Source organism: Protopterus annectens, chromosome 1.part2 (assembly GCF_019279795.1).
Source record: "Protopterus annectens isolate FY-2018-M chromosome 1.part2, PAN1.0, whole genome shotgun sequence".
NCBI classification, from domain to species: Eukaryota; Metazoa; Chordata; order Ceratodontiformes; family Protopteridae; genus Protopterus; species Protopterus annectens.
In genome coordinates, this window is record NC_056727.1 from 677,433,549 (window position 1) to 677,458,333 (window position 24,785).

Here is a 24,785-nt window from a genome sequence, read left to right on the forward strand (position 1 = left end):
ATATATCCAATTCCCCTGGCCGACTACCTTCAGTTGCAGGCCTCTCATCTATCACTGAGAACATTTGCTAATAGAAAATTAAAATTACTATCTTCGGAGATGCAAGAAGATTAGCATTTTTCACGGCTTTCATCATTTTGTCTTTTTTTTTGTTCATAGCTTAAACAAAGGAAATTAATCTAGATATCCACTCTTGTAAAACAAGGGAAATGTTTCATCTTAGTTCTACATGTAATATAATGAGTATAATTTTGTACCCTACCCCAGCAGCCCAGATCATAGTAGTATATTAATTTAAACTTGCTTCTTTTCAGCCTTTTTATTTATACTGCAAGATCTAAATTTCTTATAACTAAAAAGTAATTGCTTCCCTTTAATATCTTTAACACATACACAGTCCCTGAAAAGACCATTTCCATACACATTTAAAATACCCGACTGTACACTATACAAAACTGCTATACAATATGCTATGCAGTTTACACCATGAAATATTTTATAGAAATCCTTAAAAAAACAGATTGTTTACTTACAGTTACTTCTTTTCCCCTTTAGTGTCTTTCTAAACATTAAAGACATAATGCGGGGTATATGCTTTACTATCCACCCACAAGTTTAACAAATTCAACAAAAGCCCACTCTTTCTCAGCCACTTTTAATTGCAAGGCCATATTTTACAAATGTGATTGATGTTTGATAATTTCACATTTACTCACTGATCTCAGTGTTGCTGGTTCTTCTTCATGATCATCTCCCAACACAAGACTCAAGTTCAAGTCCAAGGTACTCTTGATTCCTCTCTCTCTCTAGCTTTTGCTCTCTCTCAAGCATTTTCCGTTGGAATACTGAAAATGTTTCACTGAAAGTCTCTCAATGAACTTTATTCTCGAAAAAATGAGACGCACAGTCCCCTTCTGCTTACTACCTCACTTTTTGTTGCTTAAACAATTGTATTTCTTCATTAGCCTGTTTTACATCAAAACATGTATTTGGTTCTCCAGGAAAAAAATACTCTAAAAACAGCAAGATGCAGCAGCTTGAGTCTCACATCTGCCTTTTGACATTCCCTGATTTATGGGATAAATTTGATTTTCTTTTGCCTGGTGTACAGTGAATAATCATTTTCGACAAACACTCTGCTATCTCCTGTTTTAACACTTATCCCTTCTGCCACTTTTTTTGTCAGTTCAACTCATTCTGCTGGTATGACTGCATCTTTACTAATATAGGTCTTGGCTTTTTTCTCCTGGCCAGGTTTAGAGCATACACTTGATGTGCCCTTTAACAAATCCTTCTGTGGAATACCAGTCTAGTTGCTTATTTGTGCTCATCATAAAATTAGTACAGTCTGTTCCCTCTAGTTCCTCTTGTACAGCAGACAATATCAGGTTTTCTCTCTGTAGTCTTACTTCTGGCTCTTTTTTGAAATATAATAAAAAAGGCACAGATACTGGGGTAAAATGCTCAGTATTCACCTCAAAGCAAAAAATAACAAAATAACGAAAAACTATGACTGAAAAAAGAAAACAAAATTTTATGAGAAGTTAGTGCTTCCCCGATACAAACTGATCACTTCTTCGGACTTGAATCATACTACTGAACAGCTAAATTTGAAATTAAAAGACAGCCTATCAGAGTAGAGAATGTACTAACTAAATTGAAAAGTGCATTTATTTAAAAGCTTTAATTACTTAAACGCTAAAAATATTAAAAATGTATAACTATTAGTAAAATGTTGAAAAAGTACATATTAATACAAAAAACATGACACACAATTTTAACGTTTCAATGGTCTGGCTTTCAAAATAGGTTTAAGTGACACCATACCCTTAATTCCAGGGGGTTTATCAGCCTGCAGTTTCATAATCCACTTCTGTTCAACCCCCTCTGTTCTGTTCTTAACATCTCTACCTCCCAAGCTTTCTGATAAAATCTCTAATACAAAAAAGTTAAACACATGGTGCATCCCTTTTTCTTGTACATGCTTAGCTAGTGCACTAGTTTCCTTATTTTTTTACAATGTCCCTCATATGTTCCAGGATTCTATCTTTAAGGCATCTTGCCTTTCTGATATAAAAAGAATCGCAGTATTTACAAAAACTAAAATAGACCACATTCTTCATTTTACAATCTGCATAGAAGTCAGCCTCAACTTTAAATTTCTGACTTCTGTCCAAAAAAGAAGAGCCTGAATATATGTATTTACAGGCTGTACAATTTCTGCAGGGGAAAGCGCCTACTCTGTCAGAGCATTTCTTGCTGGTCATGCCTGAGTTCTTATAACAGAGCTGCCCTCAAGTGACTTTCTATTAATAAATGAGAAATGTGGTACTGTATCAATTACATTGTCTAGTTCAGTTATCAATGTTAATATGTTCCATTTTTTTTCAAAAATGTTACAAAAAAAACTAGAGTACGATACTGGAAATCTAATTCTGTCATTACTAGCCCTAGAATTACTAGGGCTCCCTCCTTCTGTTGAATGGGAAAAATAAGGTTTGCCACTACTATTATGTACTTCATATATATGACTGACACTTTCATCTATCTCAGTTTGATTATAGCCCCTATCCACGAAATCCTTCCTCAAAATAGAGGCTGCTGCATTTAACCCATCATCTGTGTTATGTACCCTGCTCATTCTCAAGAACTGCCCCTTGAGAACATTCTTACTCACATGTCTAGGGTGCATACTTGATTTGTGTAGGATGCATTTTTTTCTGCTAAGTTTTCTGTACAGGTCGGCAGTTAATCCCCCAGGTTGAATCTTACTAACTTTAACATCTAAACACTCTGTTCTCTCATTAGAGTACTTATAAGTGAACTCCAGGAAGTTGGTAGACATATGAAGATAATCAATAAATTGTTCTAATCTTTCTACTGTAGTTCCCCATAAAAGGAAGATGTCATCGACAAAATGTACATACCATAAAACTGCATCACTAACATCATTTAAAGTATTGTGTTCCCACTGTACCAATGATAGGTTGGCATAGCTATTGGCACATGTGCCCATAGCCACACCAACCTTTTGCAAGTAAAACGTCTAATTAAATATGAACACATTCTCCAAAATAATCCCAAGTTGGTTACATATCAGGTTAATTTTAGCAGAAGTAAAAACGTTTTAGTACATAGCAATTCAATGCCCCATTCATTAGGTATTACTGTAAAGAGAGATACTCTGTCCATCGTAACAAAAAGAAAATTATTCAGCTCTCTCATTTTAGCATAAAGTAGGCCAAGAAATGTCTTAGTGTCTCTTAACATAGTACTACAAGTTTCCAAAATGGGGTGCAAGCACTTCTCTACAAAAATGGATACAGCCTCAGTTGCCCACCCTCTACTTGAGACTATAGGTCTCACTGGGGGGCACGTCAGATCTTTGTGTACTTTCGGTAGTCCATAAATAATAGGAACTACCGGATTGTCAACAGAAAATTATTTAAAAAGTTCCTCCGTAATTTGACAGGACACTAATAAATCAAAAATTAGGACAGAAATTTTATCAATAACACCTCTAACCATGGTTTTAGAGATTTGTAGGTATGTTTCTCTGTCATTCAAAAGTTCAAGCATGTGCTGCACATAAAACATTTTGTCCATAATGACAACCCCTCCCCCCCTTTATCAGCTGGTCTAATCTTGATGGACTGCATTGCTTTTATTTGTGTAAGAGGTTCAGATTTATCTCTATTAAAATTATAAAACATTGCTGGTCTATTATCTAAAAAAGCTTCCCTAATTTGCTGCTCACATGCATTAACATATGCCTCGACCATGGGATGCATCTTGGGTACAAATGTGCTGGGTCTTTTAAAACCATAATCATTCCCAGCTTCATTGCCCTTACACATGATCTTTAAGGTTAAGTTCCTGTCCAGCAGGAAAATGATTGTCTGTGGGACCTGGGTATTCAAGCTCCTATGCAGAGGAGGAAAAATGTCCACGAATAAAATACCCTAGGGAAGCCAAGAATAAATGGATGACCAGGTAGGCTACCTTAATAAAGGTACAGTGGGATGTCGGTGAAAAAGCTAGGCTACCGGTAAAGCCTTGAGAAAGGCTGTGCGTACCCGAGCACTTGTGGTTGAAGGCTGAGTAAACCCTTTAGAAAGGCTTTGTATACAGGTCGTAGTTCCGGCTGGTCAGGTCGCCTGCTGAGAGGAACTGCTAGTGTGACAGCTAGAAATCAAAGATGAAACACACAGAAAAAACAGGCAAAACAATGTAAATGTGGCTCGGCTAAGGAGCTCTGCTCGCCGTGGTGGCAAAAAATCAATGTAGTCGAAGTTCAGATTCTAGAAGATCGTACTTTAATGAAGTAAAAAGTACCAGAAGTACAATCACCATCGAAGCGTAGTTCCTTAACGGAAACAGTGATCCTGAGGATTTACTTTTATAAGAGTACCTGGGGGTGTGTCAGTGGGAGCCAATCAAGTGTGGGTGAAAAAACCTTTATTGTGTTTGGGCTTGACATCATACCTTACAATCTGATAGGTTAGATACCCTGAACCAGCTCATACGTGGTTAGTAGAATCACTCTAAACCTACAATAGTGAAGTTCGGAGATTAGCTAAAAAAATGTAGTTAACTAAAAATAGTCTTGCTGGAAAAAAAATCAACCCTTGCTGGTAAAATACATTGTTAGGCTACACTTTTCGAAATGTTCTTCAGGATGGTGGACGACCTAAAACAGCATAATAAGCAAAGCAGAGTGTACTACAGAAACAGCAACAACATGTATGTAAAATAACATGCATGTAAAATAAGAAACAGGCTACAAAACCAAAAAAATAAGAACCAGGCTAGATATCCAAAAAATAAGATACAGAAACTAAAAAGAGAAACAAAATATTGAAAAATTCTTAAATAATGGATATCAATAGAAACTAATGTATTAAGATATGGAACTGAATGAGGGCCATTAATTAAAAAAACAATCTTAAAAAGGCACTGATATGTAACCTGAAAAGCTAGAAAGACATGAAAAAAAGTAATACTGAACCATTGTAGAAAACATGAAAGACAAAAACATATATATAGATGAACCATTGACCAAAAACAAATGAGTCCGAATTTGCCAGGGGAAGTATCAGACCATGGGCTGGAGGTAGACTGGTGAGATCAAAACTGGCTGTCGCACGAAAGGTAACATTTCGTCGGTAAATCTGTTAGAGGTCCAGGCTTAGAGGTTGTGGTATACGGTGTTGTATCTTTCTGAGATACAAGACTGGGGTCAAAGATTCCGCATAGTTAAGGCCTGGTCTTTTCCTTGCCTGCAAACGTATTTGCCACTTGTGTTCCCTCTTCTCAAGCAGCGAGTTGTGGTCTCCGCCTAGTGGGGATTTAGGGATATGTTCAAGAACATGAAATTTGAACGTATTGTGCCCTAGGTTCCTGAGAGCATGCACTGCCAGCTGGTTTGTCACTTTCAAGTATTTTAAGTCATGCAGGTGATTTGCTATCCTCGTTTTAAGGGAGTTGATTGTCTTGCCCACATAGAAAGCGTTGCATTTGGTAAACGCTGCCCTGTAAACCACAACTGTGACATTGCAGTCGCCTCTGACATTAGGTGTGTAGTGTCTCCTGCCACTGGGGCAGTAAAAGCCTGCGGCACCGCTCATGTGTCTACAGTAGTGGCAGGGAGGCTCACCGCAGGCAAAGGTACCAGGGTTGTCAAGTTTAACTTGGCAGGGGTGTTCCAGAAAGTCCCTAATGTTTCTCCCTTTTCTAGTTATGAAGGAGGGTTTTCCCTGGAAAAATGTGGCCAAAAGACCTGTTATTTGTGAAGATGGGCCAATTGTCTAATACGATCTGGATGACGTCTTTGTAGTCCATAGAGAAGTCCAGGATGCAGTTGAACTGGAATCTAGTTTCTGGGGTGGTCTGGATCCTAGTGTCAGTTAGAGCCCTAGGGGTGCCAAGATGGCGCTGGTTGATGATGGGGTTGAGGATCCTGTTGATTAGCCCTTCTGAGTAGCCTCGGGCTAAAATGTCCATTTGTAGCTTTCGAATGTTGGTCAAGAAATCCGTCAGGTCCTGGGAGACTCGTGCTATACGGATCCCTTGCGATTTAATCATGCTCACCTTCTGTTTGAAGGGGTGCATACTGGTGGCATGCAGAAAAAAGTTTACCCTAGTGGGTTTTTGATAGAGGTTGTGTGTTGGTGTGGTGGAGCCTTGTTTCTTCCTCCGGTAAAGATCCAGAAATTCGATCTCCTCTGTACTTTGTTTGCTGGTAAAATGCAGGAATGCAGTGGTGTTGTTGATATAAATGAGGAATTCCTCCATTTCAACTTGGTTACCCTTCCAAACCAGGAAAATATCATTGATAAACCTGTAGTAGCATGCTATGTTGTTAAAAAAGGTGGAACAGTATATGTGGTCCTGCTCCCACTTCCTTAGTGCCGTGTTTGCCAAACTCGGGGCCATAGCTGCTCCCATAGCGATCCCAGTGCCCTGGCGATAGTAGTGCCCATTGAAGTGGAAAAAACTGTTCTTTAGTTAACTACATTTTTTAGCTAATTTTAGCTAATCTCCAAACTTCACTATTGTAGGTTTAGAGTGATTCTACTAACCACGTTTGAGCTTGCTCAGGGTATCTAACCTATCAGATTGTAAGGTATGATGTCAAGTTGGCATGCCCAATCACAATAAAGGTTTTTCACCCACACTTGATTGGCTCCCACTGACACACCCCCAGGTACTTTTATAAAAGTAAATCCTTAGGATCACTCTTTCCATTAAGGAACTACGCGTCGATGGTGATTGTACTTCTGGTACTTTTTACTTCAATAAAGTACGACCTTCTAGAATCTGAACTTCGACTACATTGATTTTTTGCCACCAAAGCGAGCAGAGCCAAGCCACATTTACATTGTTTTGCCTGTTTTTTCTGTGTGTTTCATCTTTGATTTCTAGCTGTCACACTAGCGGTTCCTCTCAGCAGGCAACCTGACCAGCCGGAACTACGACCTGTATATGAAGCCTTTCTAAAGGCTTTACTCAGCCTTCAACCACAAGCGCTCGGGTATGCACAGCCTTTCTCAAGGCTTTACCGGTAGCCCAGCTTCTTCACAGACATCCCATCGTACCTTTATTAAGGCAGCCTACCTGGTCATCCATTTATTCTTGGCTTCCCTAGGGTATTTTGTTCGTGGACAAGGTTAAGTTCCTGCCAAAAAGTTTAAATTCTGTCAACAAATCTACCATTACTGTCTTTTGCGCAGGAATGAAGGAAAATCCTTTATTCATCAGTGAAGACTGTGCTTTTGTTAACTGAAAAGAAGAAAGATTGATTACCAGATTTTTTTGATTCTTGCTGCAAGTTATCATTCGGTACTGGTGTATATCTCCTTGTGTTTGATGAGTTCTCTATCTCCTCCCTCTGCTCTTCTATCTCTCTCTGATTGGCAATGCATTTTTCAGTACAAAAGGTAGAACTGGAGTCTCTACAGTTTGTAGGGCAACTAATGGAAAAGAATCTGCTTCATTACTTGAACTGTTTTCGGCATTGTTAGCTGCTGAACCGTCTCCCAAAGGTCTTTTACTTTCCTTTGACTTCTGGGATACAGGGGGAGTTGATGAACTTCCAGTCACTTGAATCACATGTGTAGAGATTTGCATCTCTTGGTTAGGCATAAGGGGCGTCGCTGCTTGCGAGTTCACTTCATGTAAATTGGGAGGGGCTTCTTGATGTTGCTTGGATACCAATTTGGACTGCCTGGGCCAAGAAAAGACTTCTCTGCGCTGGAAATCATTCAAGCCTCTTTGTAGCTTTTTTAAGGTTGGTGTTCTGCAGCCTTTTTTCAGAGTTCAAAACACCTTCATGCAGGTCATCAAGCTTACTTCCTGTAACATCAGTCGAAAAATTAGAGCACAACTCATTTTGTAGCACCTCTAGCTCACTACTGAGTTCTCTCTCATGGCAGAAAGTATTCTACCAGTAGGTGTATATAATCATAGCTGAGCTGCAGATTCAGTTGCTGCCATTTCTGCAGAAGACCGGGATACATTATCTCCATAGGTGGGCATAGTAAACACCCTTAGTCCCCTTGGGACTATCAAATGAATAAATAACTCCCAAATGCTAAAGGTGGTCTGTCACAAAAACAGTCAATATTGGCAGAAAAAAGACAGAAAATCCACCCAAGGATGGCAAATCAACAAAATCCATGTGTTCCAATTAAAATGTAGTCCTTTAATTCGAATAAAACTTCGACTTGAAAATAAAATGAAAAATACAAAAGCTCAAAACTGTCCCTTGAAGATATCAGATAAGCGCTTTCGACTGTTGTCTTCCTCAGATTGTATTTGAGTGATGCTTCTAAGTGGAATTTTTGCCACTGAACACTCTTAAATTTGTATAGTTTGTTTTCAAAAATGTAAAAACTTTCCCAGAATTTAGAGTATGTTTCCTGGTCTATTGCAGCCATACTAGTATCTGGAAATACCGGATTCTCCATCAAGGGATTCTCCTCAATAAAAAACAGTCGACTAAAATGGCTTGGGCAGTGATGCGGCATTGCATTCCTTCTTTAACTAGAGTCAAGCTCTACTCTATACCCTTCAGCCATGTCCCAGCACTATAATTCACACACTGTAAACGTAATAATAAAGGCACATATATTGGGTAAAATGCTTGGTATTCACCTCAAAGTGAAAAATGACAACAAAATAACGAACAAACCACGACTGAAAGAAGAAAACAAACAAAATTTAATGAGAAGTTAGCGCTTTCACGATCCAAACTGATCGCTTTGTTACTACTGAACAGCCAAATTTTAAATTAAAAGACAGCCTATCACAGTGGAGAATCTACTAACTAAATTGGAAAGTGCATTTATCTAAAAGCTTTAATTACTTAAACCCAAAAAATATTAATTTCACATTTACTCACCAATTTCAGTGTTGCTGGTTCTTTTTCCCGATCATCTCCCAACACAAGACTCAAGTCCAAGGTACTCCTGATTCTTCTCTCTATCAAGCATTTTCCTTTTGAATACTGAAAAATGTTTCATTGAAAGTCTCTCAATGAACTTTATTCTCAGAAAAATGAGAAGCACAGTCCCTTTCTGTTTACTGGCTCACTTTTTGTTGGTTAAACAATTTTATTTCTTCATTAGCCTGTTTTGCATCAAAACATGTATGTATTTGATCCTCCAGGGAAAAAAACAGCAAGATGCAGCAGCTTGATTCTCACATCTGCCTCTCGACATTCCCTGATTTCTGGGATAAATTTGATTTTCTTCTGCCTGGTGTACAGTAAATAATTTTCGACAAACACTCTGCTATCTCCTGTTTTAACACTTGTCCCTTCGCCACATTTTTGTCAGATCAACTCTTTCTGTTGGTATGACTGTATCTTTACTAATATAAGTCTTGGCTCTTTTCTCATGGCCAAGTTTAGAGCATACACTTGACGTGCCCTTTAAATTAAGAAATACTTCTGTGGAATACCAGTCTAGTTGCTTATTTGTGCTGATCATAAAATTAGTACAGTCTCTTCCTTCTACTTTTTTGAAATAGCTGTTCTTGAGAAGCCTCATACTTATACTATATGTTCATTTCATCATCTGATTTTTGCAGTTTTATCATTTTCAGCTGAACAGCTAGTTAAAGCTTCTTCTAATTTTCCATCTCTGTTATTACAGCTGCTATATTCCTTCAATGTTTTCATTTATTTTAATCTCTGAATACATTTGATTTACTTTTCTTCCAAAATACTGAAAGCCATCTCTTGAACCAAAGCTGAAGTTTGAACTGCTTTTTGCTGAACTGCTGCAGAATCCTTCTCAGACAGCGTTTTCTCTTCACCTTTCCTGGTTGATTTTCTTTCCAGATCTTCACATTTCTTCTTTGCCGACATCCAGGCAGTGTACTTACTGGCCAGTAATTGAATTTTAATAAAAAATAGTTTCAATCGTACCCCTTTTTTCTCAGTTTCTGTTTCCTCACTGAAAGGGTTGAAATTAAGCTTGATCAGTGTGCAGATATCCTGAAAGTTGTTTGTATAAATGTTATATACCAACATAATTACATAAAATGCATTCACAAGTGAAGAGTGTGTTGGAGATGTGAGATGGACATTGAAGCAACTTGGTAGGATATATTTTGGGGAAAGTGAAAGGATTCAACAAATTTATTTGGGACTTGAATGAACTTACTGAAAGCTTGGGAAAAAGAATAAATGAAGCCAGGCATACTAGAAGTTAGAGATATGATAAATGAGATCAGGAGTTTAACATTAAAAAACTGAGAACTATAGATTGAGTTAATTAATGCAAAAAAAATGGAGGTTATGGGAGAAACGAGTTGAGGGTGAGGATGAGGCAGGAAATAGCGATACACGTGTCAGGAAATCAGTCAATCAGGACAGACAAATGATCTTGTGAGTAAAGGTATTTGGTCTTGGTTGCTAAATTATGATAAAGATGAAATAAGTGGGTACAGTTACAAATGGATATACTTAAATTTAGGGTGGGAAATGGAAGAGGGAACTGTAAAGGTTGATGGTGAAACATAGGAAGTGAGGAATGATTTGGGATACATTATAAAATTGACAAGAGGAATGTAATGTATTAGACCTATGCAGGTTTAACTCATACCAGCATATGCACATATCTGGAATAAAAATTATAACAGAGGCTGATGTAAAGAAATACACACCGTGGATGTGGATTGCACTGAATGTAAATTTGTAGGTTGATATGTTAATAAAGTCTTTTTTTTTAACAGGAAAAAAAACAGCTGGAATTATTCACAGGCGAGAAAGGACAAAAACAATTCCAAAGCCTTCCCATCTTCTGATAAGAGTTATATACTAAAGATTCTGATTATTCATTCAGGCTTCATTCTTCAGCTTCTAGAACAGTTCAAACATTCAGTCATGTGAGCTGCCCAGTTACACAGATACAGACTAATTCTGAAAGAACTCTGCTGGTTTATACCACTGTGGACTGCTATACAGTCACTCTAACAAAGGAAGTAAAGACTATGCTAATTCAGGGCCTGGTCATATAGATTGGTAAGAGGGTATCCATTTGTAGTGAGGGAAAGGAAGATTTTCCTGAAGAGGTATACATTCAAGATCTACTCTGTGATTAAACAGACATTTGCCAAGTAGTACACAGTGGATTAAGTAATCATCTCCAGTTTTTTTGGATTTCTCTAAAGAGCAGGTATAGAAATCAGGACTGGTCATCAATGAGCAATGAAAAAAGATTCTTGGAAGAATTCTACACTAAAGGAGTTTAAAAATGGAATAAAGAACTTTTAGTATTTGGACCTACAAATGCTATCTGGCCTGCCTCATGATTAAAACACAGTAATGTAGTGACTTCTTTATGCCATACTGCACTATTGATTCCTATTCATCAAATAATTAATTTACTTTAAATATTGTAACAAATTCTATTCTACATAAAATCAACTTGGTGAATACTAGCTGTTTAACTCTTACCTTGATTTGAACCTTAAATAACAGGTTTGGAAAGGGAATATTAAGTCTTGAGTCAACTTATTTTCAACTACAGCGAAATGCACAGCTGATATACAAAATAAATATACTTCTACTTATTTGTTTTGATGAACTGTCAATTCTGAAAAAAGGACTTGAAACATTCCATTGTTCTGAAGCCGATCCTAGATGACAGCAGGGCTGATGAAAGGAAACTGTGGCCAACTAAACTAACTGCTTCCGTGGGATCGATGAACAATGCACCTGAGAGTAGTCATTTATGATTTGTAATACATCTGTTACTGTTTAAAGAATGGTCAAAGCTTCAGTCCACCCAAAAAAACATTACCTGGACGACAGGATAGTATAAGGTTCAAATACACTGAAAGAGTTGCTTATGTATATGCTTTTATAGTTTCCCCTTTTTGTCTTTTATAAAATGCATATTTAATCATCCAGTTGAAAGTATTTAAGTCTGTTTTGTGCTTTTGTGTGCATCATCTGACCCAAGCATTGTCTCCAAGTTTTTTTGCCAAGGTTTTTTTCCCCTGTGTATCCAACTATAAACTTAATATGAAGAGAGTACTATTTGGTTTAATTATAGCTCCCTTGTTTTGTTATCAGACCTTTCCACTATCTTTTTGGACAAACTGTTAAAATACCTTAGAACTATGTTTGCTTAGAGTCTTGTTAAATGGAGTCATAACTGGAAGGGGGCTGAAAACACTAAATCACAGGTGAACACATGAAATTTTTTTTTTAATTTTGTAATTACCAGTTTTAAAAGCTACCATTTTTCTTGTTTATTTTTCTCATGTCAAGTCTTTACACTAGATTTCCAAACCTTTTCCCTGAATTGTTACAATTTATCCACATTTTTTTTTTGGTTTGCTAAATTGAAAAGCCTTCCATCTACTTTTATAACCCAAAACTCACTGAGACCTAACATTTGTTTTATTTTTTTATATTATTTAGTCTCTAATGCCTAAAAACTGCTTTGGGTTTCATATTTTCATTAGTCAGCCACATATGGGCTCCTCCTTGGTTCATATCTGGCTAAAGTCTTAGCAGTACAGAATATATCTCACTTATTTTAACCTTTTCTAGCCACATAAATTCCTTATAAACTAGAACTGTTTGGTGTGCTTAGGAACTTACAGCATCCCATAACTCACTCAAGGAGCTTAGTGTTACAGCATTCAACTTAAATATAATTTTTGATTTAAATATTGGTCTTGCTTTATTTCAGCATACCATCTCCAACCCTAATATTTATTTAATAAACAATCTGAACAGATTGGTTTTCTCTGCATAGGCACCTGGACAATAATGGATTGTTTTTTCTGTTCTTTCTGCTTTCTCTGTTAAGACATTTCCTTTATTTTAATCGTCTCTTATTTATTCAATATTATCTAAACCTCAGACAGACCATACTTCTGCTATGCTTCAACAACTTTAACAGCCAGTTCTACATGTGCAGAGGAATGAAGCCCTGATTATGACCCAAGTTCAATTAGCAGCACTGGCATCTACTGGAGTGGTGTGGAGGGAAGGAGAAACCTGACATGGCTTAGCCAAGCTGCTTCATCTCGCAGGGTGTACAAGACACACACCCAGGATGAATGGTCCTATGGATGGACCCCTAGCTTCAAGGAAACAAGGGTTACCCTGAGGCTTTACATCACTTGCAAAAGTGGGTAACATGCCCTCACTGATGCATACTGCATGCCAAATTTCGAGCATGTTACTGGTCATGCACAGGGAACTTTGGGAAGCAAATAACTTGCTGCCTCGATGACTACCCATCTCAGCTGTCTCTTTTCCCAGTGAAGGGGAATGAATGGGCCAGTTGATAAATTCTGATAGTCAGAAGGCAAGGCAGGTAAAAAAAAATACTCTCATCTTATATCCAAGGTTTAAAAAAAGTTTCTGTCTGCCTTAGATCCAATAGCATTTTCATCATTCTTGTATATGAAATACTTATACTGACTCATATAATTTGATGTTTGACATGAAAATGATACTTGTATATGAAATACTTGCACTTCTTCTTTCGGCTTTTCCCTGTTAGGGGTCGTCACGGCGGATCATCTGTCCGGTCATGATTGGCAGTGGAGTTTTACAGTGTCGAGTTGCCAGCCCAGTGCCCAACCTTCCACAGAAGGCACACACATGCACGCACTCACACCTAGGGCCAATTTAGAGTGTCTAATCCATCTACAGCATGTCTATGGGATGTGGGAGGAAACCGGAGCACCCAGAGGAAACCCACGCGACCACAGGGAGGACAAATACTTGCACTAATAAATATAATTTGATGTTTGACATGAAAATGATTTGTGGTAAACACTTCAAGGTCTTGCCTTTTTCCAAACACAATTAATTTCTGATTTCCTCACTCCTGCCACATTAGCTTTATTTTCTCTCTGATCTGAATGGATTTTGCAAAGGTATGTTTTTTTGCTTGGTTTCTGAGGATGACACACACCTCAGAATCTCTTAGTCCAAAAAATCTGGATAAAGCCAGAAATAATTTGGGGGGACACAAAATCCAGGAAGAATTTTACGGGTCTATATCAGTTAATCAAAAGCTTAATTGAGCAAATCGCTATTTATCGAATCCAGTTAAGCGAAAGCTCAATTAAACGAATGATCCTTTAGATGAAAACCTTCTTCAGGAAAAAAATGGATGCCCACCCACCGACCATAACAAAACAAAACTTAAAACTCTGCAAAGTGGAGGGCTGCGCCCCCTACTTTCCCCCAACTAAATATACCAACTCTGAGATTGCACAACAGTGGGGAAAAGGGCAATTTCCTAATGATGGCCAACCACGTCCTTTCCCTGGATAAAAATTCACTTAAACAATTGTTCGCTTAATTGAGCTTTTGCTTAACTTTGACAAATAGCAAATCACTCAATTAAGCTTTCAATTAAGTGATGCAGACCCAAATTTTAACTATTGCCCTTATAAACTTAGACATTTCTTAGAATAGCAGATTTTATATTGGCATGGTGAAAGATCTAATCTGAAGCTCAGATTTGTCATTTATTAAATACAGTCCTCAATGATTTGCCAGAAAACCACAAATTTTATTTGGAATAGATGAAAAATAGAAGGCAAAAATCTAGACATTCTATGAAATCTGGATACTTGGGACATATGGGGTGATGTTCCATATATTCTAGTCCTGATGGAAAGCTGTACATTTCTATAGATTAATATGTGCCTACTAGACTAAAGACCACTATGGCCCTTAAAAGTTTAGCCGAGCAACACAAATGTGACCCACATATTTGATTTAGAAGGGATGATTTACTGACTGCCTCTGTCAGTCAAAGACACATGAGCCAGACCTAGGCTGAATTACCAATTACCCATCCAGAGATCCAAGTTGCACTTAAATAGGGATACGGAGGAACTCTGCTTCACATGGTTGGGGAGCCTGTTCCACAGAATGGGAATTCTTTGAGAAATGTTGCCATCTCTCCATGTCCTGTTTATGTTGCAAGCAAAATTTGGGTCTTTTTATCTAGTAGCTCTAATACTGTTTGTTTTGCGTATATGCAAAGATTCATCAAAACAAGATCTGGAGATGCCTTGGATGCCAGGCAAAGATCAACTCTCAGAAGTCTGTATGATAATGGGTAAAGAGATAGGGCTTTGATGTGATCAACACAGGACATTGTGTTAACTCACTGTATTCTTTTTGTAAGAATAAACTTTGCGGATATTCCAAATGCTTCACGCCCAGTCAGGTACATACCAAAGAGGCCATTATACTCTATGATGAGCCTGATGAGGGCAGAGTACAGCAGTATGATAACCTTTCTGGACCTAGATGCCATGCCATTGCTTATAAGTTGAGCAACATATAAGTATTTTCTTACTACGTTGGACACGTTAGTTGAAGGCTAAGTTACTATCTACACGAGTTCTCAGATCCCGGAATAGTGAATCAGCTTTTAAGTTTGGTTTATCGATGACAAAGCTACCTGGGGTGGAAAACTTCCCAAAAGTACTAAAATGCATTTCTTGGTATTGAGTTTTAAGCCACGGCTTTGGCACTAAGCATTGGTCTGTATTAAACCTTCCAGAAGGGTATTCTCATCTTGAGTTTGGGGGGATTCAGTGACTGCTCCCAGTTTGCAATCAACTGCAAACTTGGTTAGCCAGAGGCCTTTGACATTGGTTTTGACATCTGGGAAGTAGATGCCAAAGAAGAGTGGGTCTAGCACAGAGCCTTGGGGAACTCCACTGGTGGCAGATCACTTTGTGGAGGTGGCCTCACTGTTTCTAACCTCCAGAGTCTTATCAGTAAGCCTACTAGCTATACAGCATGTTACTAACAAGTTTATACATAGTTCTGTAAATCTGTTGAAAATGCCAGAGTGGGGTACTGTATCAAATGCCTTATCTTTTTCCCCGGTTTTAAAAAGGAGTTTAAATCCCACCTAATAAACTTAAAATTACACCATTGCCTTGACCCCACGTACTCTTAGTCTGACCTAATGTATAACCTGTTGCATCTCCTAACTTTCTTTCTCTGTTAGTAACTTCTGCTTAAACTAACCTCCTAAACCCTCAGCTGTACTACTACAGCCCTACTATAGCCCCCTCCTTTTTTTTCCTCCCACTTCCTAGCAATGTCTATACATTGTCCTTTTGAACAATGATTATCTTTTTTTCTCTCTCATATGCATTACATTTTGACCACTGGTATCAGTGCAACCTTTAATGTTTATAATTTTTTTCTTTCGTTTTTCTCTTTATAATTAATTTCGTATTTGCATTATTTTTAAGAGTTTTTGTCCTGTATGTTTACATTTGCTTATGTTTGCTGGGGCTCTTTCCCCTTGGGGTCTCCACTGAAAATGGGTTGCTTACTATCAATGCAAAAAAACTAATCTTTTCTTTTTACAATTATTTTGTATTGTGATTATTTAATATTTGCATATTGTCACATTATCTTTACTTATGTTTGCTGAGGCTTTTCCCCTCGGGTGTCCACTGAAAATGGGTATGTTTTCAAACTCAGTTGACTAACCCGGTTAACAAATGTGAAATGAAATAAATTATCCAGATCTAGGTGGGCAGTATGCACAGTTTTCCCCTCATCCATTGCTTAGTGACCTTTGCAAAGTCATCCACCAGATTCAATAAGCATGACCTTCCTTTGACAAAGCCAAACTGAGATGGATCCAATGTCTGGAAAGCTCTTATGTCCTTGGTAATTTCATGATAATTCTTTCCATGGCTTTGCAGATATGACTAGTTGTCTAATAGGTCTGTAGTTTGAAAGACCTGATGTTCTTCCATTATAAAGAGGGATGCCATCACAGTCCTCAATTCACAAGGAACAAAGCTTGTTTTAAGACTATTAGTTAAATAATGACTAGGCATCCTGACAAGTCATATTTTAGACTACTCAGAAGGCATCCTGGGAAGGTACTGGAGCCCACTGAAGTTGTGTTCTTGGCTTTAGTGAGTGCAGTCAGTGCATGCTCTCTAGTTATAGTTGGAGAGTTTATGTTTGAGGGCATTACTGGAAGGATGGTTGGAGTAAAGTTGGAACTAAACTTGTCTGTTAACAGGTACGTTACATCTCCAGGCTCAGTGAATGTGGCACTATTAACAACATGACTGCCTGTCTTAGTTAATACTAAGCCATACAATTTTTCTCTCTCTGGCTGCCATCTGCTTCTTGAGAGGGTGAATGATGATGCAGCTGAATTAGAGGTTCACAATATTATTTGGATACGCCTGGCTCTTAAGTATTACTACCACCAAATGGTCTGAATGTCTGTTATAAAAAGTTCATGCTTTCAGGATTGTGGACAAGTTCTGGATAATTTGCTTACTTTCGTGTCTACTTTACTGGAACTTCACTAAACATCAATTACAGTAACAACGTTATTTAGTCATTGTCGTCTCACAGTAAGACGCTGTCCGGTTCGATTCTCAGCTAGAGCATCTTCTGCGTGGAGACATGCGTGAATGAGCGTACCTTCGTTGAAGGTTGTGCGTCAGGGCTGGTAACTCGACACGTAAAAATCAACTACCAATCATTAGCGGACCAGAGTTCCGCTGTGGTGACCCCTAACCGGGAAAAGCTGAAAGACACAACAACTGCTCCTTTCAATATACGTCTGTTCTGCATATGCTTTTGTAAGCTTGACTTTCTATCGGTTGCACTGCTATATTACATGAAAACACTGAAATTTTTAAAAAAGTATATCAAAGCTTGTATGTGTTCTTAAAATTCCTTAATCATGCCTAACATACTGCTAAGGTTTATCACCAATCAATGTCAATGCATAGCATTAACAAATACTTATTTTATTCTGAAACTGGAGTTAAACAGCAATCTCCACTGTTGTAAAGGAGTAAAGCCATGGCTACAAAATCAGATGAGCCGAGTTCTACAAGTGTTGTGGGGAGGAAAAGTATGTCCCTCCTTAGGGATGAGGGGTTGGACCAGTACCACCCAGTACCACCCAATGAGAAAACGCTGAGGAGGTGTGTCAGTGACACAACGGATGGGCCAGAGGCAGACATTCATCTAGAAAGCCTCACATGTTGTAGCACTCATTAAAAGGGTAAGATACCATGTACTTACAAGGGAGGAACAAATAGATTCCAGCAGTGATTCGGGTTACTCATCTCCCTCACAGGAAAGGGACTAAGGCCTCCAAAACACACCCTCAGTGGCAGAATGTCAGAGGGGATACAAACCTCTCTCACTGACTTGTCTGAAGGATCATCCCTCTCAATGGTTCTTGTCCATGCGCTGGGCACGCCAGAGGGATAAAAGGGTTCTAGCTAAAGCAGGAGAGGCTTGAGAGACTTGATGATGAGCAGATATGGGGAGAAAAGTACATAAAAAAAATGAAATCTGAAGGGATTCAGTGAAGTTGATATGGTAAAAATTCTCCAACATCCAAACTAGGATGTTTGAGGAAAACCATGGCTCATGCAATGAAGGAACCACGCTGAGCAGAATTAAGATGAAACGTAATTTAGATTTGCTTTGCAAAATAACTTAAAAATATAATTAAACCTAACAGAAAAACAAAATTCTGTTTTGGGGTTTGAAAGCATGGATGTCCATGGAGCTCTTCAAAGAACACTTGTATCTTTACATCACTCTCACAGCTAATACTAATTGACCAACCTAATCAGAATGAAGAACATACCTGCAAATGACAGACCATTTTGGAGTCTAAATAGGTTACAAGGCACAGAAGGATAAATTCTTAATTGTGCCCCAGATGATCCAGGACTGATTAGTGACCAGTGTACTGGAGGAAAACAGCCACGGTGGGTGGAAGTCCGATATCAACACCAACTCAACCATCCTGGTTGGAGGTTGCAACACCGGTCACACTTGTGGCTCCTGGCAGAGATTAGGAGGAATGCAACAGTTACTGAGTCACGTTACATACAGTGGACTCAGTAGTTACAGTGACACACACCACAGACGTGATACTGCACAGTCCCCTTCAGTTGTAAGTACAGCAAGGTGGTTTCAGGGTAAAAGTGGGCTATGGATCTTAAACAGAAAATCTTGACAATTGCCTGTGTGTTGATCCTGGAGGACAAAGGCATGGGGAAAGCACTGCTAAAAAATACTACTTTAGAGGATGAAGCAGTATCAAAAATAAATGCTGCATTCAAAAACATCTGAAAATAAATATAAGCTAATTTTTTACTAGTAGACAGAAAATACTTAAGATGAAATAGGTTGTCAAGCAAAACAACCAAACACTGTAAAAGAATGACTGAAACACATTTTTTAAAGAACTGATGGTCTTTAACCATATGCACAACTATGAATAACAGCCCACCTTTCTTCTGGAGTGTCTACGTGAAATGTTCTCTCTATTACCGTCGTCCATTGTAAACATCTGATAATAAATGTGTTTGGCTTTGGTCTCTCTGTTTTCATTAACTGACATTCTGTAAGAAACAAATTGGAAAAAAACAAGTAATTAAGAAAAGCTATCTACAGAGATGCAGTATAATTACAGCAACAACAAAGAATAAAAGGGAAGGAAAAAATGATTCTCCATGTATGAAAATACCAGAACTGAATTCCGTGTAAAGCAATTAGTTGCATGTCCATGTCTACTTGAACTCTTCAAGTAGAAAGAAACTAACACTAAAATAAATATATAGGGTAAAAGTGGTGTGCTGAAATGCTACATGGAAAGTAATTAGTTGTATGCACGTGTTTACTTGAACTTAAAATTCAAAGAAACGCAAGTTATGTGCTTACCAGAATGTTAGACTTGAATGGTATATGTCTGGACACTGGAACTGGTAGACTGCTCGCCTTAGCACCTTTTCTTCATGGCAGCAATAATTCTTGCTAGGTTGAGCTCCTCCCTTATCCCATAAACCCATGGTCTCTTGTGAATCTCCAGAATGTGTGATACTGAGATGCATGATTCTAGCTAATAAATTATGACGTGACTTATGATAAAAATCCTTAGACTTTAGAAGCCCTAAAGTTGGAAACACAGGTCTCTGGTGTTGCTCTAGGTCCCCCCAGAGATGACAATTTGGAGGTGGTTAGGTGGGTGGATTGTTACTGTTTCAGGACAGATGTCAGATAAATCTAATATTCTGGTGAGTATGTAACTTACATACTTATGTTAAATCCTGCTGGATACTGGAACTGGAAGACCCAGTGGGCCTAGTGCAGCCTAAGACAACAGCTATGAGAAGGGAAGCTCCAATGGAGACCCTCACTCTATACAAAATATCCAAACTGCAGTGTCTAGCAAAAGTATGCAAGTGTAGATCAAGTGGTAACAGCACAAATTTCTTCTAATGGTACATTTTGAAGGAAGGGTGTGGATGAAGCCTGAAACCAGATTTAGGGTGCTTTCAGCCTAGCTGGCATAGATCTGTTATTGGAAGAGTAACAAAAATGCAGTTTGACATGACCCTAGATAGTGTGATCTTTGTCACTTTGTGACTTTTCTAATGTTTGAGAGAGAAAAATTAACAGCTGGTCATCCTTCACAAATTGTGTTCTTTGAAGATAAAAAAAACTGAGCTTGCTGTGTACATGTAAACAACTTAACATTTTCACCTCTGTGGTTTGTTAAGAACACCAAGAGATGGATACACTGGCTGGATCAAAAGAGTCTGTTAGGCAATCCTGGGTATAAAGGATGGGTTAGTGCATAGTTTCAGATTGTCTTTAGGAAAACTGAAATAATGAAACCTACATGACAAGACCTGCAATTGTGAAACTAATTCAGTAGAAGCAATTGCTACCAGAATGAAGCTCTTCCAAGATAGGGATTTATTGATGAAGCCAACAGGTTTAAAGGGAAAGTGTGCAAGTTTCTCCGAAATGAAATTTAAATCCCACAGAGAGAGCTTAAAGGTGGGCTGAATTAAAATTAAAATAAAAAAATAACTCCTTTTACAAAAGCTTTACAGAGTTTGTATAAGGCTAAGGATGTACAAAAACGCCCTGGTCATAAGAAGATATAGAAACCACATGAACTAAAATAGAATAGTTAGCCCCATTGTTTTTAAATATATTTGCTCGGCAGTGTAACACCTGTGATATAGGGGCTGAAAAGGGTTTCACGTGTCAATGGTCAGCCCAAATAGAACATTTCTTTCACTTTCCTTTATACATCTTTCTAGCTGGGGTCCTTGCGGGGCTGTAATCAACGGGACAACTTTAAATGGGAATATCAGGTCCTTGGGGGTGAAACCAAGTAGTAAAGTGAATGGTGCAGATGCTTGGGTGGGTCTACCAAAAGATAGCACTGAGGAAGAACAGGTTTTCTCTTCAGATGATGCCACAGCAGGAGGAACCATTCTGTTAGGACCAGACTGGGTAATAAGAATGAACTTGTCTCCACACATTCTGTCTTTCTGTACAGACCTGGATAGGAATCAAAATAAGAGGAAATGCATAAAGAAGTCCTGGGAGCTAAATGTAGGAAAATGCGTTTTTTGGGGGAAGTCTCCCTTAGGGAATGATGGAGAAGAACCTGTCACATTTGGCATCTGATGGTGAAGCACAGAGAGTATGCACCAAGGCATACCCATTTATGAAATTTTGCTATTGAATTACTGCGACTGTGTATGGGAACAAAATGCCTGCTCACCCTGTCCACAATTAGAAGTCCCTAGAATGAACACTGCAATCAGAAACCGATGTGCTGTGGATTCTCTGCAAAGGGGGTAAGACTGTTTCTCTTTGCTTATTTATGTAATATACCACTGACACATTGTCTGCATAAATAGACACATTTTGGAGGAGAAAGTCCTGAAATGCCCGCAGTGCTAACAGAAAGTTCTGAAATGCCTGCAGTGCTAACAGAACATATCTCATTTCCAAAATGCTGATGTGCAATTTGGCCTCTTGTGGAGACCACATTCTTTGGGCCATGCTGTCAATATAATGCCCCCACCAAGAATGGATACATCCAGAGTCATTATGGTGTTGGGTATAGGCTGGATGAAGGGAATTCCCTAGATGCAGGTTTTCTGGGTTTGATTACCAGAGCAGGTGTTTGATACAAATGTCTGAAAGCTTTATGGTTTGTGACATCAGTCGTGTTGCTCGATTCCACAATGTCCTTAACAGTCCACTGCAGGAATCTCATGCTAAGTCGGTCATATAGAAATGTCTGAATGGAAGCTGCCATAAGTCCTAGCACCTTGGGAATTTCAGTTGTGTGGATGACTGGCTTTGTGATAGATCTAAAACTGTTTGAGCTATGGTGGATATTCTTTGTGGGAGTAATTTGGCCCTCTGTTTCACTAAATCCAACTGACAAGCTAATAAAAGGTAAGGACTGGGAGGGGTCTAATTGTGATTAATTGAATGACTGTGTTTCTTACTGGAGCAAATACTGCCTTGCTGTAATGTCTTTCCATAGTAGGTGTAGTGATGAGCCAGTCATCCAGACAGGGGAAGATTTTTCCCCTTAAATGCATGTAAGCTATGACAAAAGACATGCATTTGATGAACAGCTGCAGGTGGTGGGAGGGGTATGTGACAAGACCAAATGACACGCCTCAGCTGATATTGCCTGGCTCCCCCTGAAGGCATACACATCATCGGGATGAGTTTGCTATTTTAACATACAGGTAAGGATCCTGGCGATCCAAAGACCACATCCAGTATCCTGCCTGTAAGCATCTTAGGACACACTGTTCTGTGACCACCCGGAAGGATTTCTCCTTCCTATACTAATTTAGACAGCTGAGGCCTAGAATCTGTCTGGCGTCCCCGGGGTCTCACAGTATAGACCAGAACCTCTCTGTTCAGGTGGGACCTCTTAGATGATTCTTATCACTAGGAGATTGTGCATCTCCTGCTGAGCCACCCTCCTTCTGACTAGGTGGACAGGAAGAATGCATGTTTGGGCAGATTTAAAAATGGTAAGGGGCAGCCTCTTGACATGATTTCTCTAATCAGTTTGTCCTGCGTGACTGGCCAACCACACACACAAATGCAGGGAAAAGATATTCCCCGCACTGCTTTCAGAGTGGGATAGTTAGGCAACTACTCAGGGTTTATACTGAAGAAGTCCTTAAAAGGATCCTCTGAACCCTTGCTGGTGTGGCTCTGCTTAGCATCTGCAAGTCCAATGGTGGCATAAACACCCACTCAAGAGATTTTAAACCTCTGCTGCAACAGAAAGTATGATGGAGGGGTAAATGTGCTTCACAGAGAACTTTTTTTGGAAATGGCTTCCTCTTCATGTAAACCAAAACACTTCCCTTACCCTCTGCAAATGTAATTGGGATGAATAGCTGGGAAACCACAATTTTGACCCTAGTTTAGCACCCTTGTCCCTCCTGGACAAATAACATCTAAATGTTCTTCCCAGTTCTGGGTTACCCATACTTAAATTACAACAGTTAAAAACTACCATGGGAATATAAGGCTAGGATTCTAAAGATCCTCACATATCAATAGCTTAGTAAGTACCTATGAATCTGTAAAAGGGAACCACCACCTATGCCTGGTTCTTTTACTTAAACACAAGTCAGACAAAAAAACTCCACCTTGATTCTTATCTCAGACCCTTTATAGATCTTCCTAATTAACCCCATTATTCAGGGAACACAAATGCTGCCATTACCCTACTCATAAAATCCTAGCCAACTCTGTTGAATGCCTTCTCTGCATCAAGACCCAGAAACTCCCCTCCACAAAACCACATAGATCCATAACGCCATAAAATCAGTTTTGGCAATGCCTTAACCATTCTCTTAGGTAGTACACACACACAAACACTTTATAATTATGGATCAAAAAATGAAACTGGTCTATATGATGTTGGATTTAAAGGGCCTACACCTCCCTTGGGTAATACAGCCACACAGATTTCTTTCAGGCTACTAGCGCTTCCTCTCCTTTTAAAACACTGTTAAACAAAACCCTGCAGTTCTTTTATCACTTTTTTTCCCTCCTAACTTCCACACTTCCACAGGATTACCATCTGTTCCTTGAATCATCACTGCTAATTAATTCCCTCCCATCTTGGCTAATGATTCTTGAACCTTATTTTGCTTTAACCTTGGCATATTTAAGTCTTACATAAACATTTCCATTTGTGTTTTCTTGGTCCCCCCATTCCTCTACTTTATATAGACTTAAACAGAACTTTCAAAATATCTCAAATATCTCTATAGGATCTCTGATTAAGTTTCTTGTCATAGGGTCCCCACATTTGACAACACCCCCTTTATTTTCTCTTAAGTCATTGGGCTAATCATTTTTGTGTTCTGGGATTTTTATCAATAAAATGCTTAACAGCAACCTTTCTAAACTCCTGCATATTATCCACATAATCCCTTATTTCCCTTAAGCATTCAACTACTCTCCTTCTGGTTCCATAAGATTCCTCTATCTGCAGTACTTGAACTTTTGATACCACCTCTAAATTCCTATTAATTCTTTTCATTTCTCTTTCTCTCTTAGTGCACCATACTTTAAATTCCATTTTCATTTTATCCCACCCTTCAGCTATCTATTCTGAAGAAATATGTATATTGCCTTAACAACTCTTGAATCACTTCCACATTCTATTCCTTAAACTCTTCTTTTTAATAAATGAGTATGCCTATTTATCACTGTCTTTATTGGCACATGGTCCTAAATAATTATTTGATATATTCCAAAACTTTCAATTAAACAACATGCTCCTATTAAATATAGTTTAACCCAGTTACTGTACATTGGAGAATATGTACATTTTGTTTGGGTTCCTGGTGGCAGTCTCAAATCTTTCATTCCAAGTATTCTCATATTTCTTCAAAATTCTGCTCTCTCT

The 24,785-nt window shown here is 38.5% G+C and overlaps 1 protein-coding gene across 1 annotated transcript in view; it reads right to left on the minus strand.

The window, feature by feature from the left end:
- Positions 1-24,785, minus strand: part of AKT3 (AKT serine/threonine kinase 3) — a 2,413,182-nt gene that overhangs the window by 1,165,961 nt on the left and 1,222,436 nt on the right. Inside the window, exon 4 of the mRNA XM_044058335.1 lies at positions 19,311-19,422. Within this exon, the coding sequence (XP_043914270.1) occupies positions 19,311-19,422 (112 nt within the window). The remainder of the gene's footprint in view (positions 1-19,310; positions 19,423-24,785) is intronic.